We start from the raw sequence: 17,401 nt of genomic DNA on the forward strand, positions 1-17,401 counted from the left end.
TAGCTAGTCTCGTGGATGCTCGCAGATGAGGAATTAAGATTCCATTTGCAACCACCCCTTGATACATTAAACTAGGGATGCACCTGTACGACTTTTTTTTAGACCAAGTATGAGTACAAGGAGGCCTACCGGTACTTACATTTGCGCACTCGCCAGTACTTGACAATGTCTTGGGGTAAAAATGAGTTTCGTATTAATCATTGTTCAAAAACGTCTTGAACATGCAAACTAAAAAATGCTGGGTGGTTTTCCTAACTTACTTATTGGGTGTCTGTGGATTTTGAGCAGATTGGCAACCTTTTGCCCAAGGTTGGATTCATTATTTTGACCCAGCAGACTACGTCGAAGATTCGAGCTGAGTCACCATTTTGGACACATTTGTGTTGTTGTGTACTCAGTACATTGACTTTAATATTCTTGGGGCTAGGCGGACTCTGGACACCGGTGATGGGGTTCAAAACCTGGTCACGGAGCACAATAACATCCAGTTGGTATCCCTAAGCAAGCCCAACCTGGAGAAAAGTGTAAATGCATAAACTGTACCAAACCTTCTAGTGACTTGCGGTGGTGACACATGACCTGAAGTTGCTTCTTCTTCAAAAATGTTGGAAATAAAATATTTCAAAATATTATATTATTTTAAACCATGGCTTTACTAATAACCCGATAAGGCATTTCTTGGAAGCTTTAAATCCAGAGCTGGGCATTCCGCCTTTGTGACGGATTGGTCCGTCTGTCCGCCTATGACGGACGCCCATTTTGTAGGCGATGAACGATAGACGGGAACCTTAAAGAATAAACAGATTAAGCATAGTCGAAAAGACCATTTTTTCTATGTCATTGTCTATAGTCTATTTTCATAGTGAGGCTTCAATGGCCGTTGGCCATGGCTGAGGCTTCTGGGTCCTAAAAGGAGACATATTTCGTCCGGCCGCGGTGAGGCTTCCATGCCACACTAAGTCTTTTCGTTTCAAATATCACTCAGAATCGCTCGGAAGTTGGTCGAAGGTTGTAGACGTAAACACTAAGGGAAGGCCGTTTAAAATAAAATAAAAGACGATTACTATTTGTTCCGGCCGGACAAAAAGGCAGATAAATGGACAGCGGAAGGGTACCCCAACTGCAGGCGGAAAGCGATAAATCAGATACAGGTCGCATATGGGCCAAAAAATCCAATCTGGGTCACATTTCCCTGCGGTGTGAACCTAGCCTAAGTCAGCCAAATGGCGTCGAGAACGGACTTAACTGGCACCACATCACACGCAGGTTCCGCACTCCTGACACACGGCCAAATAATAAAAGAAAAAAGAAAACAGTGTCGTAGGACTGCTTGATTAAGCGATTTTGAACCGTAACCGAATTTTCTGGATAAAACGATGTTAAAAACGTTCAAATCGGCACGTTCGGTTTTGTTATTTTTGGTGTATCTAAGTGTAGCCCAGTTGTACTTTCTGTATTGTGTTCTGTTTGTACATTCTCTTCGTATTTGTAATTTCTGTTACTCTTCTGTTCGGATGAAGATCTCTGATTTCCGGTGGTTACTTCCGTGTTTGTCATGCGCTCACGTGAGTAGGGCGTTCAATCCAATTGCTTAAATGCGGAAGCGATTGTCCGCTGGCCGAGGAGAAAGTGACATATGTGGGGGATTGTTTGCTGCAGGAGCCGACTATCTGAAGTGAAGTGGAGCGTATGCTCAACTGACGGAATTGGCCAGGTCGATGGTGAGCTAGGAGCCCAGGATTGAAACTTGGAAATTGCCAGGAATAGAATTGAACCAAGTAAAATGCTGTTAATCCCAATGGATTGCTCTGTGTGTATTAAGTTAAATTGACTGGCATTTTGAGTTCAAAGTAAGAAAAACGTTTTTTCTGAATTCCGTCTTAATTTAACGTTTTAGGTCAATAAATCCAAACTATTGTCCTACAGCCCTACAGTGTTGTATACCTTTTGGTCCCACAGATGCAATGACATGTGGCCCATATTTTTTTTATTTTACCCATCACCACGCTGTGCGTGTGTCTGTTGTTTTTATTTGATATTTTTCTTTATTTGGCGGCGTGTCTTGCTTGTGCAGCGCCTGCGTGTGATTTGTAAATTAAGTTCTCATCTAGGGATAGGACGAGACAAAAATCCCACGAGACGAGATGTCTCACGAGATTGAGTCAGCGAGAACGAGACGAGACGAGATTTTTGCTAAATTTCGAATATAAAAAAAAATACCTAATATAATTTTTTCAATTTTCAAAATGTTTTTTTATCGAACGCACTGCAAGAAAATTAATCATCTAGCTCTAGTGCAATGCAAACAGGAGTCACTTTCGTTACATGCTCTCAAATATTGCTGCAATAACAGTTAAAGCTGAGATCTTTCCTCTTACTGAATACTTTGACAAAATCCAACTGTGCTCGTGGGGCAGTAATTCAACGTATATAGTGTTTTATGTTTATTTATTGGCTTTATTTATTTATATTTTTTTTAATCTTTTTTATATTTGTTAATATTTATTGATATATTTATTAATAGATGTATCTATTAATAACAATTTATTATATTGTTTTTAAAGTGCTTTGTTACAGCTCTAGCTGTTATGAAATGCGCTATAGAAATAAAATTGTATTGTATTGTAGAGTTCAACTTGTTTCTCAGTCGATCTTCAACAAGAGGAATGTCACTGCGTCTGTGTCAAGATTTCTGCAACTCGTCGTAGTTCTGGGCTCCTCAGAGCTGCAGATACGGCACCCCGCTGCTCTAGATCGCGAGCCATCATGTCCAAAGAGTTGTTCTAGCGCGTGATTACGTCCACAATTCGTTTGTGCGCGGGTAGCTCGAGCTGTCTTTATTTAGACGTCAAAAGTGCTGCTGCTGTTGAGCATCGGTGGAAAAAAGAAACTATACGCTTGGCACGTCTAAACAAACATGATACGCGGCCAACTTTGGACCAGCTGATCTCGTCCCATCTCTATTCTCAAAGCCGACAAGGGACGGACTGGGACCATCTCTGGCCATTCAACTTCATGTAATGGCCCACAAAATCTGCCCAGAAAAAAGGAATTCTTTGCCATATTTGAAGGTTTTTCAATAAAGTAATGCAACCATTACTTTCGCATGTAATGAACTACATTTGTGAAGGAGTAAACTAATTCAATTACTTTTTGGGGGGAAGAAATGAGTGCCTATAAGTACGGTACTTGTTTTTTTTTTTTTTTAAGTAATTGCACAACATTGCACTCTATGCAGACACATTTTCCGACAAACCTTGTAAAGGTGTTTCTCCAAAGAAATATTGAGTACTATTTTAATGTCATAATACTTACTCAATCGATTTAGTAAGCTATTCATATGCATCTTGTGGTAGCTGGAACAAACCCAGAAGTCAGCAGAAACTGAGGAGGAACCACATACATGCAACAGCAAATGAGCAAAGCAGTCACAGGCACACAAGCACGCGACACTGATAACAACACATCAAAAGCGAGTGTTCACTGGCATGAGAGCAGAGGTGGAGACTCCAGGTCCAAATAAGTAAAAACCCTGCCACAGTTTGGCTTGGGCCACGGACGCTTGAGTCGAAGCACCTGTGGATTCTCCACCTCTGCATGAGGATTAAGGGTCAGTCACCGATTTGCTTTGATACCTCCCAGAACACAACAACTGTAGTTGTGTTGCATTAATATCAAGAAATTGTCAAATTTGTGGTCGGTTTGTTGAATGATCTTGTATAGTATTTATATTTATTTTATCTTTCTGGTCAACATCAGTGCGCAGTGCTTCCCTTTTGTAGGAAGTCCATCAACGCTCTTAAATGCATGTGTATTATTGTTCAGAATAGTTTGTGGAGAGTGTTTCTGTTAAAATGCCGAAGTTAAAAAACAGAAAAAAACAATTACGACATGAGCCTCTAGAGTTGTAAATGTGCGACTCCGGACATTTCATTATCTTCTGATTAGCCATCGTCTTGTGATGCTTTCGAGGGTTGTAGTCAATGTTGGGAACCACTGCACACTTTCACAACAAAGTGTATGTTGTGTTAGGGAAGAACTTTCTTGGCTGCATATTTAAAATGCCCAACTAAGATCATGTTTGATATTTATGTGCAGTGTCGACATCCGGACCAACGTTAAGCCAACCACTCAGAAACATCTGAAAACAAATAATCGACTTACCTGAATGATTTTCTCTTGTAAAAGGCAGGTTAAGTTAATGTGGTGGGTTTCGGCATCATATATCCTCTCACGTTTGCTGTCACAACAGGAAGCGGGGCTAGATTCTCTCCCTCTCGCTCTCTCTCTAGCAGGTTTCAAGTGCTGTATTCAGTTTCCCGCAGCTGCTGTGAAAGCAGTCTCGCTAGTAAGATGCATGTTTCACGGGTTGTCCTAGGAACCAGCTCCACCAACCGTGCGTCGGTGGATGGAACTCCACCCACGAGGAGGGAGGATGGAGGGGCACAGCAGACTGACTTGATTGTTGCTTCAAGAGCTTAGCGTTGGACGGGTGCAGATTTTCACTGGCACTTGGCAGCAGACATTTATTTATGCCTCCAAACATATATTTTGTGATGACGATCTGAACTGGGTTACAAACTCTCTGAGGAGCTGCATGTGTTGATGAGATGTGTCCAGACACAAGACAGCGCATAGTGGGGGAGGTGTGTACGTGTGTGTGTGTTTGTGTGCAACAATGATGAGCTCTGGCCCAAAGCATTAACTCCTACTCAGCCCGTGTGGGAAATGAATAGACTCAAACACAAAGCACATACAGAACAGGAAAATACCAAATTGTTTTACAAAATTGTTACACATTGCATATTTTATACCGGCATAATATACCGTAGACTGCATGCATGTAATAATAGAGGGGTACCTTAAAGGAGAAGTCAACACAAACATTTTTATTTCAAGAATATGTTCTATGCAAGCCCACTAGTTGAAACAGGGCATTATGATAAATATTGCGTTTGAGGAATAAGAGTTAATCCACTCGTTATAAAAATGTGTACATCTTCATCCATAGCATATTTGGGACTGCGACGTGCCTTATACTGCGCTTGGCGTATAAACGGGAGCATCTCCATTTTTGTTCAGGCGCAGGTCCAGTTTAGCGTGTTTTTGAACTTGGTAGACCAAGCTGTGCGTCGCTAGGCATTGCGACTGTATTTTTCATGAATACTTTTTGAAAACCCGAGATGCACTGAGGCTGCTAGCGCCCCTAGCGGTGGAAGAAAAATCCACAGAATAGCCGCACCATTCTATAAGCCCCATGGTTCAAAACCTATAACACTCGAAAAACAGTTGGGTTAAAAATAACACAATTTGGGGTAAAAAAAAATGGACCGATCCACAACTTGGGTCAATTTGACTCAACTTTCTTGGTTGTTTTTGCAGAAAACAACCCCAAAAATGGGTAGTTCTGTACAAAACAACCCCCAAATATGGGCTGTTTGTACAAACAAATGCAAAAAAGTGGGTCAGATTGACCCAATTTGTGTATCGGTCCATTTTTTTACCCAAAATTGTATTATTTTCAACCCAACTGTTTTTAGAGTGTAGGAAAAAAGTAGCAGTTTATAGTCCGGAAAATACGGTGGGTGTAAACTAGATTATTAGTACACTTTATTGACCACTTTCAGGCGCTATAGAGAAAATGAATCATAATGAAGTATCAGTACATGTGCCAGCACAGTTGACTGCAAGTATTGATGCTTCTCACCATCACTACCTAGGTATGGTGGTGGCCAGTGAGGTGGCCACAGAGTGACAAGCAGTGGCCTCTGCCACCCCTGGACACCATGTAGCTCTGCCCTATGTAGGACTATCCCACTGAATCATTTTAGAAATCAATTCATTGAACGAATGCAGATGCAGTCGTGGGTGCCGAATTGCAATGCACGGCCGACTACATCAGCCACAAGGGGAGATCTTGCAGTTTACCTGCCAATGTCATGTATGGATTCCGTACCGCAGCACACCTGCTCACGTAAAGCACTGGTTGAGGGTCACGGACCAGACATGCGCCTAATCGGTGACGCGCCACTGCTATTGATCATATCACCATTACACATGAACAGCTGTTAAATACATAAAATACCTACTCAAAATCATTTCCTCCCATCGCCTTAGCGCCCCTTCTGCCTCAGTGCCCCTCTGTTGGCATCCAAAAACGCCCTCAGCACGCACCTGAAGCAATGCGTGAGGGAAAAAATAGATGCGTGCTGGATTTTACATTTTTACAACTAGGCCACAAATCTCAGCTGTAAAAATATTTTTATTTTTTTTAACAGCTGAAATGTTTTTTTTTTTAATTGTGTGATCAAGTTCTCATGTTATTCATTTGTCTTCCATTACTATCACCAAATGCCATTTTTTTGCTACTTTAAGGTTATCTTAGCAGATTCACTTCCAGCCATCCCAAGTACAATCAATATTTGGCATTTACAGCTGTCGTTGGCACTGAATTAAAAGGCAAACGTCATAGCTAGGTTCTTGTGATGAAGAGTGACGTCACATGGTTCGTGCTGCTGCATTTTGTATGCTTGGAATTTTTGTAATGCGAATGTGAAGTAGAAAAATACCCACAGTCCCTACATTCTGCATTTGGTATTCATTCTTATCAGTCACAACACTACGGAAGACCAAGTTATAAATTATTTTTATTATAGGGACAGAAAGAGCACAAGTACATTGTAGGCTAAAATTGTCAAATCACACCAATAGATCAGCAGTAGAAACAGCAAAAACAAAATGGACATGGAATTGCACATTTGACACATTAGCATTGCAATGAAGTCAATGACAGCAAACGTGCTGTAGAACTACTAATTTGTACTCATTTGTTAATTCATTTTCGATACTGGTTTTCCCGACAAGGGTCACAGCAGGTGAGCTGGAGTCTATCCCAGCTGACTTTGGACGAGATGTGGACTGCACCTTGGAATGATCGCCAGACAAGCGCAGGATAACTAATTGCACTCAAGGGATTGGTCAAGTAAATCAATTAATCTATTTATACATACAGCGAATTGCTAAATAAGGTACTTTGGTATACATCACAGTCAACAGCAAGAAAAAAAGGCAGAATATAAAGGCATCAGACAGTTTTCTTGTTTCTTGCTATAAATGTCATTACAGCAGGAGCTGACACGAAGACAGTAGTCTCCAGGTCCATACTGCCACCACATGGCAGCAGAGTGAAACAACAGCAATTCAGTAGTATCAAAAAAGGCACAGCTACCTATCAAGCAGCAGAGTTTTTTGTCAAGTTTACATAGTTTTGATAAAGTGATTATGTCTTTTTTTTTTTTCAATGCCTGACCGAGAAGTGCAATGTCACGCAATATTAAGTATGGGTGACTTCATCCAACCGTTATTAATTTACAGTGTGGAGAACAAAAAACCCAGCAGGCACTGAGGGAAGATACAAGACGCACAGAAACATAACAGCAGTTTTCTTGATGAATTTCCAGCACTTTGGATCAAGACATTAAAAAGCACAAGCAAATCAATGAAATAAGCCATGACTTTCATTCCTTAAACCTTTGCAGCACCTGTAGTATAATTAATACAGAATACACTGAGATCATATATACATAAAATATTGATGCCAGCATAGGGAATTTTAAGACAAATTTGATTTAAAATGATTACCATATTATTAGTTGTAATGTTATCATTGTCGGTTATATAGCTAACTCAAAAATAAAAAATGGTCGCTATCAGGCAGAATTCTCGCACCTCAAAAATGAACATTTTTCAGTATATATATATACACACACACACACATACTGAAAAATTGTAGGGCAGGTTGTCAACATGAGCCAGTGCCACTTCACAAAAGCAAATTACTGTTTTGTCATCTGGAAGTTTTACAGCACTACCCAGACAAGTTTGTTCTCAAGCTACATTAAACACTTTAAATTGATTAGCAATGCATAAAAACAACACATACTGCGGGGACACATCAATAGTTGCGATTTGTGAAAAAACAAAAACAAATATAGACTGTGTGACGTGTGGTTTCCGCCCGATAGCGAGGATATGGTGTTTCTGAAGTGAGCTAGACAGTGTATTTTTGACAAAGGCAATAAAAATAGGTTATATTTACAATATCTGCATACACATTTAAACTCTTGGTTGTTTCAAACTCTGACAGAGATCCAACTCCGAAGCACTTGATTCAAATCCAGCAGCTTTTGTAGCCCTGTGAGAAATCCCTCCAAACTTGTTGCAACCGGGAAGGCCAAAAGCCATTGACGAGAACACGTTTGGCAAAAGTGCACCTGTCATAGTCCAGATTCCGGATTTCAAAGAGGTTCCTGAATTCCAGCCATCTTCTTGAGTAGACAGGCTGTACACCAAGCACACGCAGACACAATCCCACATAGACGTCCTCTAAAGGGATCCTTCGGACGAACCTGGAAGCCCATGAGACCTTGGCGGCCATGTCTATTGAGAAGACATAGCCAGCACCGGACACATATGAAGGGAAGCTGTCCTCAGGATACAGCTGCTCTGACAGGTGCCACTTGCTGTTGCGGTCTCTCCTCGGCTTGCCGTCGGTGATTACTGATCCTGTAATGTAATTATTCCTGGGAGAGCTGCTCAGTAATCTGACGAGATAGAATACGTTCACAAATATGTCAGCATCCACCTTCATGGCATAGGTGGCATTGGGGCAGTGGGTTGCCAGCCAGTTCATTATCATCATGCTTTTGATTGTGAGATTCCCGTAACTGTCCAAGAAGTTCATCTGGATGACATCTGAATATTTCTTGTTCTCCTCCTCCAGCATGTCCTGGATGCTTTTGACCTGGCCCCCCTCAGGCAACCCCATGTAAAATAGTGTAATGGTGGACTGACCTGCAGCACCCCACGTTTCTCTGATGGCACCCCTTGCCGACAAATCCAGAGGTGCCACTGGGACCATAAACACCAGGAAGGGACTTTTCTTCTTGCAAACATCAGGCTGATTGAGAATATAGGAGTACGTTTCAGGGCACAGGAGCCTGTACTCTTCCACAGGAAGGGGGCTTGGCTTCCTAACTTGCTTAACAGCATATCTATGAGTAATCAGGACAATCACCACAAAAATGGTGAGAGTGAGGAGCTTCGCGAACGATCGGAAGAAACGCCCCCGCATAGCCCCCCCAAGTCGCCTGTTCGCACACTAATAGTCGGTCCGTGTTATTTGTGAAACCCGGAAATGAATACGGACGGCAGCGTGTAAAGGAGGAGCGATAACAGTGACGAAAATGGTTGTGTCTCAATTCAGTGTGTATTGTCTGTACGTCAAGTACAAAATAAAATCATCTGGATACAGATACTTTTTTTTTAAGTAGATGTAGTCTATTTAAAAATGTATCTGGATATTTCCTGCAACCGCTTGAAGAAATAAAATTGAGTAAATGGTGCACGGCATTTTTCCCCAGTGTACTGCTCTCACTGGTTTACCTGACTTTGATTTTTCGTTGTTTCTGTCTTTACTTTTGTCACTGTTGTAAACTGCTTGTGTTTTCTATTTCTTCTGGAAACATCCGTGTGTAATGTCCCGTCTTCTGGCAAAATGGGCATTTTGCGGTCTCGGCTCCACGTTCATCTGCTGTGTGAGGTGAGTGTCGATCTATAACACTGGGTGTCGCTGTTGGTTTGCTCTTGGCTGCCTCTCTGATTCCACCCTGCTCCATGTTTCTTCCCGTGAGCTCCACGTAGTACGTACACGCTTCCAAGTGAAATGAACCCGGTTATCGCCGACTCTGTGACTTATGGTCCAAACTCAGTTCGTCTTCCTGCAACAATTTCCCATCTAACTTTTACATTGCACATTTTCCCATTATCTGATTCTCCAGTCAGTGTACTAATTGTCACACGATGTTGCCAATTCAATTAAAGGGGAAATGAACTCAAATATTTTCTTTCCAATACCATGTTCTATGCGCGCCCAATAGTCTAAACACGGCATTATGATTAACTCATTCAATGCCAGACTATGTTAAAAAATTGCACTTGTCGGTGCCAGCCATTTTGACAAATTTGACTCATTTTTGAAGGCCTACAGAAAATTGAGTTCTGTAGCTATATAAACATGGAACCTACCAAAAGAAAGCTTTGATCCTCTTCTTTTATCAGAAAAAAGTCGGTTTCTACCAGGGCTGGCCATCGCCTATTTCCCGTCTGCATATTTAATCGACCCACGTGGTCCCAATTCGATCAGATATCATATTTTGTGATACCGGCAGTGATTCAAATTAACCGGAGGCAAAAACAAAGTTGTTTGAAAGCATTATAGAACATTTTGTTGAGCGATGTGTTGTAAACAAACTCGTCTCTTTGTTCGCAGTTAGCAAGCTAGGGCGAGCTCGAAAAGCTTCAACGGGTCATAAAGACGAGTTTATCTGGACACTAACCATTTCATGAAGGGCGTTTTAAACCATTAAACTAGTGATCGATGTACTGTGTCAAACAAAAGCAACATACTTTGCTACGAGACAAAGATCCAGCCGACATGCCCCCAAAGTAATTGCAGGCTCTTGATAGCATCAAAGTCCCCCCAAGCAACTGCCTCCAATGTGGCGATGTATATCCTTATAGGAACCTTTTTCACCAAACTAGACATGAGTAGACCGATGACCAATTACGCTAATAATGGATAAGGCTTCTCCTCAAATTTTCCTTCCGCATGCGGCTCTCAAATATGCGCGCTGCGTTCAAATAATGATACCAGTAACGATAACCGGCATCTGCGTTTTATTTGTTAGTACCGGCCGATCCGATACCAGCATTTTAATGCGGTATCGGGATACCACCCTGATACCAGTATCGGTATCGGAACAACACTAGTTTCTACGCTTTACCATTCTTTAGTAAACAGCAGTTGAACATTGGTAGTTTCTTGAAAATAGTCCTTTCCAGGAAAGATTCTAAGAAAAAAAGCCTTTTGTGATAGGACGTATTTCAAGCAGATCTTTCACTTCGATGCTCTTTTTTTTTTTTTGCATTTGTGATACCTCAAATATCTAAACAATGCTTTAAAACGTCATAAAAAACACAAAAATGGCGCTTTGATTGCAAAATAACAGTTTATTTTAATAAAAACACTGCATTGTGCGTGTACACGTTGATGCCTCTAAAAGGGGTGGTCAGTTCTCGCCTGTCTGACTGTACATGACACTCGATCATTTTTCTGGCGAATTATATTCAATTTTCCACACGTACAGCGGTCACCACGATCGCGAGCACATTACATCATCCCTTTCCTTTCAAACAAAGATGACAATGGGAGTATGCCACCTTTCTTGGATTGAAAAAGCCCTGTTGTAGACAGGGGCGGAGCCAGAATGTGGCTAATGGGTGAGCCTGGAAAAATCAGGGTGGGCCTAAATATTTCTCTCACTGAGCACAATCCTCCCGTCCTAACACATCGTATTCAAATAAAATTACAAACTGAATAATTTGAAGTTCAGATTTTCCTTAGACAACCACAATTATGCCATTCTTAATATTCAATAAAATAAAAAACACAAATTCAAAAATATTTTAATAATAATTTACTAAAAATGTAAAAGTGTATATTTTTTCATGAATCTCACTGGTTGGGCAGTCTGTCAATCTGGGTGGGCCTGTGCACACCCAGGCCCACCCATGGCTCCGCCCCTGTTTGTAGAGTGAGAGTCGCACCTCGCCACGCAGCTTCGCCGTAGCGCATACGCACACATATGCTCAATATAAGGAATTGGGCTGCTCCATTGGTGTGTGGGTGGACTTGGCCGTTGTGAAAATCTGGCCACTCCTGCTATCTAGTGGTGATTTTTCATATTGAAAGCATTCCCAAAGCCTTGATACTTGCTGGGGACCTGCACAAAGCTCTCCATAATAGTTTTATAAAAAACAAAAAAAACACTGTAAATGTATTAGTATGTCATGGCGTCCACGAACAACGATTCTGCAGACGTATTTATATGTCATGGCATCAAAAGAGTGAATAATACGTTTGCGGAATATGAGTTAAAGCAACACTGTGGCATATGTCAGTTTTTGTTGATTATGGCGGCACCATGTGGCCAAAAGCGGTAGTGTTTTGACAAAAGTCAACCGCATTTCCCATGCGCACCAGCGTGTAGTGTTGTGAAATCCTGAGCTCTCGCTGGCCTGCAAGTTGGACTGAATTACATTTCTATTTCCAGTGGCTATGTGAAAGATGAATAATGGCGAGGTAATGAATCTAATTTTGTTTGAACAAAGCTTTTGTTTTTTGTTTGTTTTGGGGCATCTGGCATGACACCAGTAATGACACCAGCGTGTAGACATTCGAATCAACTTCCGTCCTTCTCGCGAAAGGAGGAAGTGAGTATGCCGTAAAGCAATTCAGGACATTTGTATTTTTTGGTGTGCCAGGTTTGCTTCCATCCTCCTCAAAGTTGCTTAGTGCCAGTAAAAGCGATACAGACCCCCGAGGGCACGACTAAAGTCCCATTCAACTACTTGTCAATGTTTCATCAAAAGAGTTGTAATTTTTTTTTTCTATAAAGGTCGATTTCCTGCCCAGTGCTGCTTTAAGCAGCAAAATCCACTCGGTTTTAGCCACCTCAGGGGTCAGCCATTTTGCCACTTTCTGAAGACTGAAAATGACAACACAGTTGCTCAGGGCACAGGTAACGACCAATCACAGCTCACCTGTTTTCTGAAGCTGAGTCATGATTGGCTGTTACCTGAGCAACTATGATGTCATTTTCAGTCGACTGAAAGTGGCAAAATGGCTGCCCCGAGATGGACAAAACTGGGTCGATTATTGGAAATAATTTTTTTGTGCTGACTTTGACTTTCAGGCATTCCCAAATGCATCTATGACTCATCAGGGAACTGGGCTCACTGCTTAAATTTGAATCTCTCCAAGTCTATGTTTCTTCGTGAGGTGAAATATGTGTCCAAAGTGGCAGCAGTATGTGCATGTGTAGTTTTGTTTCCGGGCAAGTTAGCAAAAATCCTCTGTGTAGGTGCACCAATGCAATATAGCAACGCAGCTCGCCTCACCATATCACAAGTGACAGCCCATGCATTTATCGTTCCACTGGAAACTTTGTAAAAGCTATAAGGGTCCTTGCACAGATTATACTCTGTGAATAGATCAGATGCTGCTAGATTAAGTGGGACTGGTGGGGCTGGCTGAGCATATCTGGCATCAGGTGCAGCTGGTGCGGCTCTGTTATCGTTTGACATGGCTGCCACATGTACGCTTCGTCTTCCTTTTCTTTGGCTACGACGTTGATTCCTAATCATGTTTTCTTGCCTCTGGGTTCATGTGACCTCGTCACCAAAATGTCACGTTATATACAACAATCAGTGCTTTGGTCCACTTTCTGCTCTCTTTATTTGTACACTTGTCCATGTTAACTTCACACCGTCCATTTGTTCTGCTTCCTGTTCTCAGTGCGCTCCTCATAGTTGCTCTCGCGATAACTCAATAACAATAATACTACAAGTGGAAATGATCTATTCCACTTGTCCGTCTGTCTGTCACTGCTGGACGCCCGTTTTGCTGACGTTAGATCAGGGGTGTCCAAACTGGGTCCTCAAGGGCCGGTGTCCTGCCTGTTTTCCATCTCCTCCTGCTGCAATACACCTGATTCAAAAGATCATGATCGTTATCAAGCTTCTTCAGTGCTTGCTGACGAGCTGATCAGGTGTGTTGCAACAAGGAGAACTGGAAAACAGGCAGTAAAATGGCCCTTGAGGACCGGAGCTGGACATGTCTGTATTTGATGATAGAAAGGAATCTTAAAAAAAAAAGATGGACAAATCCCAACTGACCTTTCACTCTATCACAGACGGACGCTCGTTTTGCTGACGACTGACAGAAACACGCCCCACTTGTCTCGTGCGTTTTTTCGCAAGGGGTACTTAGAGAGGACTGCATTGAATATACTGTACAGTATAGTACAGTATATGTGTCAGAGTGAGTGCTCCTGTTTTCAATAGTAACTCTGCAACTGTGATGCTTGTGTGAGTCTAATAATTTCTGCATGTGTATTTATTTGTTTGCAAACCTTTACACAGCTGGGCATTTCACAAAAAATTGAGCGTCCGTTATTCGTCATCCGTCTGCAGCGTGGGTACCCTTCTGTCATCCGCCTTTTTTTCCGGGCGGTGAAAAGATTAGAACCCATCCATAGGCCGGTCTACCTCTTATTTTAAACGACTAAACTTTCACTTTCAATAAACCGTTTCTGACTTCTCTGGATTACCCAGAATGCACTGCCCGGCGTACATTTTGGATGTCTTGCTCCGCTACCGCTTCATTTGTTACTTTTCAGCGAAGCAGGAAGGGCGTTTGCCATGCCTACTACGTGTGTTGTTGGTGGCTCTGCAAATTGAGGGGAGAAAGGCGGAAAAGGATTCTACAGACTCCCGAAAGTGATCACCAATCAGGGATGTCACATCCAGAAAAAAAAAGAAACACAATGTTGACTGTGGCTGGCTGCAAAAAACAGAGCCAACCTACTGAAATACAATCACTCTCTGTTCTCTTCTTCTACATTAGCATTTTTATATCCTTACTTAGACTATTGGCGGCACGGTGATCGACTGCTTAGCACGTCCGCCTCACAGTTCAGAGGTCGTGGGTTTGATCCCGGCTCTGGCCTCCCTGTGTGGAATTTGCATGTTCTCCCCGTGCCTCTGTGGATTTTCTCCGGGTACTCCGGTTTAGCTCCCACATTCCAAAAACATGCATGGTAAGTTGATTGGACACTCTAAATAGTGTAGTGTGTTCGTGTTGGTCTTGCTCCTTGCCCTGCTAGTAGCTGATGGGACCAGCGTGGAAACAAAACAAAACCATGCCAGTATATGCTGTTTTTAAAGCTCGGTTGGCCGATTTCAAAATGATCCTAGCCAGAAAAGTGATTTAAAGTGGAAGTCAACCCAAACATATTTTTTTCGAGAATATGTTCCCAGCAGGCCCACTAGTTGAAACACAGCATTCTGATTAATTTTGCGTTTGTGGAATATGAGTTGAGCAGCAAAATGCACCCGCATTTAGCCATCTCTTTGGGCGGCCATTTTGTCTTCTGTCGAATGAAAATGACATCACAACTGTGACAACGACCAATGACGGCTGACCTGTTTTCTGAATCTGAGCCGTGATTGGTCGTTGTGAGCAGTTGTGATGTCATTTTCAGTCGACAAAAGACACACTCAGTTTTATACGGCCTGAAGCAAACGTCCGTTTTTTTCAGGCCAACTTTTAAAGTGAATTCATGAACTTGCGACAAGATCACATCCTAAGCAGTCCAGCATTTGATTTGTGTTGTGTTAATTCGCACTGACACTCCCAAAGTCCAGACTTTAGTCTTAACTCTGTATCCCGTGAAGAAGTGTCACACCTCCAACTTTCTTCCATTGTATTCTTAAGTACCCTTTCAACGAGTTGAGCACCTACCAGGCCATCCGCTCTCACTCCACCTTGTTTGCAAATTGAGATGTTTGGGGTGCTAATTTCATTTCTCTACCCTCTGAAATTGTGAGATTAGCAATATGTAAGTATGCCCTCTTAAAATGACTGTCAATTATAAAAAGAGTTCCATCCATTCATCCATTCATTATCTATACCGCTTCTCCTCACAAGGGTCGCGTGAGTGCTGGAGCCTATCCCAGCTGTCAACGGGCAGTAGGCGGGGTACACCCCGAATTGGTTGCCAGCCAATCGCGGGGCACACAGAGACAAACAAACATACACACTCACAATCACACCCAGGGGCAATTTAGAGTGATCAATTAATCTACCATGCATATTTTTGGTATGTGGGGGAAAACCGGAGTACCCGGAGAAAACCCACACAGGCACTGGGAGAACGTGCAAACTCCACACAGGAAGGCCTGGGGCCGGATTCAAACCCACGACCTCTGCACCGTGAGGTGGACGTGCTAACCAGTCGACCACCGTGCCACCTTTTAAAATGATATGGCAACTGTGTTTCATTTGGCTTGCAGGCATGAGAGTCAAATTAGATTTTTCATCAGGTGTTCCAGTTCTTTTGTCCTTGGGCTTGGTTGCGCTGAGAATGTTACGCATCAGACTGTAGGTGGCAGCTCCCACGACACTTATCAGTATAGCTCTTTGTTTTTCAGCTTGGTCGATTCCGTTAGCCATTCAAAACTGCTCAATTATTTCAGTATACTCTTCCCGCCTCTGATTCCTCCTTCCCCCAGAATAATCCTTGTCACCAAAAACATGTAATATAAAAATAAGGGGAATGTCGACAGGAATGCGGCTTTTAGTCTTGTTTATTTATTAGCAGGAACGACTGCAACGTGCATTCGATTACTTACTCTATTCTTCAACATGCAATGCTTAACTTGGCTAACACAACCCACGTGCGCTTCCTACTGGATTCTCTCTAGTATTACTAAACAGTGTTATTCTAAATAACGGTTAACGTTCCTATTAATAATAAAACTTTTGTCACTATACCACAAACAAGCAATAGCCGTCTGTACATTTTAAACTCCGTCAACACAGAGAGAGGGAGGGTTAGGTGATCAATAAATCCCATATGTCTCTTGACTGCTGAAAAACAGAAAGATACAGTGAGCCGGCACTCTAATGATACATCTTGGGATTTCTACCAGCAGCAGCAGCAGCATTTTTCTCGTGTATTTTTATATTACAGAGGTCAGCCTTGCAAGAAGATTATTCTAGACAGGCCATTGCAATCTAAATAATGCTATTAATGTACAGAGCTGGGCATACCAACAATGTGACGGACCGGTCCGCCTACCCGCCTATGACGGACACCCATTTTGTAGGCGATAAACGATAGACGGGAACCTTAAAATAGTCGGACTAAGCATAGTCGGAAGCCCCTTTTTTTTCTGTCTATGTAAGTCTAATTTTTCGGTGAGGCCCCCCCGCCGGGCATATTTGAAACGAAAGACCGATTGCGGCATGGAAGCCTCACTGCGGCCAGACTAAATGCGGCGAGGGTTCCGAGGTGCTAAAAGGAGACGTAAATATCTAATTATTACATACTGTATTTTGCAATTTGTGTTCACTGTAAAAACTATTTCATCCCTTATATTATTGTAACTTAATTTTGTAATGTGTTTTAAGACATCAATACATGTTTTCAATTGTTAAAATATGTTCATATGTTCAAAGGTAAAAAAAAAAAGGATAAGTGGTAGAGAATGGATGGATGTCATGTCATCTTCCAAACCGCTTATCCTATACAGAGGCGCTGGAGCCTATCCCAGCCGTCAACAGGCGAAGGCAGACTACACCCCGAACTGGTCGCCAGCCAGTCGCAGGGCAAGAATGGATGGATGGATAGTAATAAATCGTTTGAATATAATTATATGGTTGCTGATGGTGTAGTCGTGCACTGGCCCGACTTGTGTGCGGGCAGCATGGTTTCTG

General features: G+C 42.3%; 2 protein-coding genes across 3 annotated transcripts in view; both read right to left on the bottom strand.

Moving 5' to 3' along the window:
* LOC147147928 (dual specificity testis-specific protein kinase 1) overlaps nucleotides 1-4,564 on the bottom strand; it is a 31,987-nt gene extending 27,423 nt beyond the window's left edge. The window contains exons 1-2 of one of the 2 annotated variants that reach the window (XM_086030495.1): nucleotides 4,165-4,563; nucleotides 3,316-3,384 (exon numbers count right to left, since the gene is read on the bottom strand). In XM_086030495.1, the coding sequence (XP_085886621.1) occupies nucleotides 3,316-3,346 (31 nt within the window). In that variant the 5' untranslated portion in view covers nucleotides 3,347-3,384; nucleotides 4,165-4,563. Of the gene's footprint in view, nucleotides 1-3,315; nucleotides 3,385-4,164 lie in introns of both variants that reach the window. The other variant, XM_086030497.1, reaches the window with a different exon arrangement.
* A 2,070-nt stretch (nucleotides 4,565-6,634) lies between these two features.
* b3galt8 (beta-1,3-galactosyltransferase 8) lies at nucleotides 6,635-9,241 on the bottom strand. The gene has a single exon (XM_086030499.1). The coding sequence runs from the start codon at nucleotides 9,131-9,133 to the stop codon at nucleotides 8,171-8,173; it is 963 nt and encodes a 320-aa protein (XP_085886625.1). The 5' UTR covers nucleotides 9,134-9,241; the 3' UTR covers nucleotides 6,635-8,170.
* Nucleotides 9,242-17,401: the final 8,160 nt, after the last annotated feature.

This window comes from Filicampus tigris, chromosome 5, assembly GCF_054856515.1.
Source record: "Filicampus tigris isolate MCC_2025a chromosome 5, RoL_Ftig_1.0, whole genome shotgun sequence".
Taxonomy (NCBI): Eukaryota; Metazoa; Chordata; class Actinopteri; order Syngnathiformes; family Syngnathidae; genus Filicampus; species Filicampus tigris.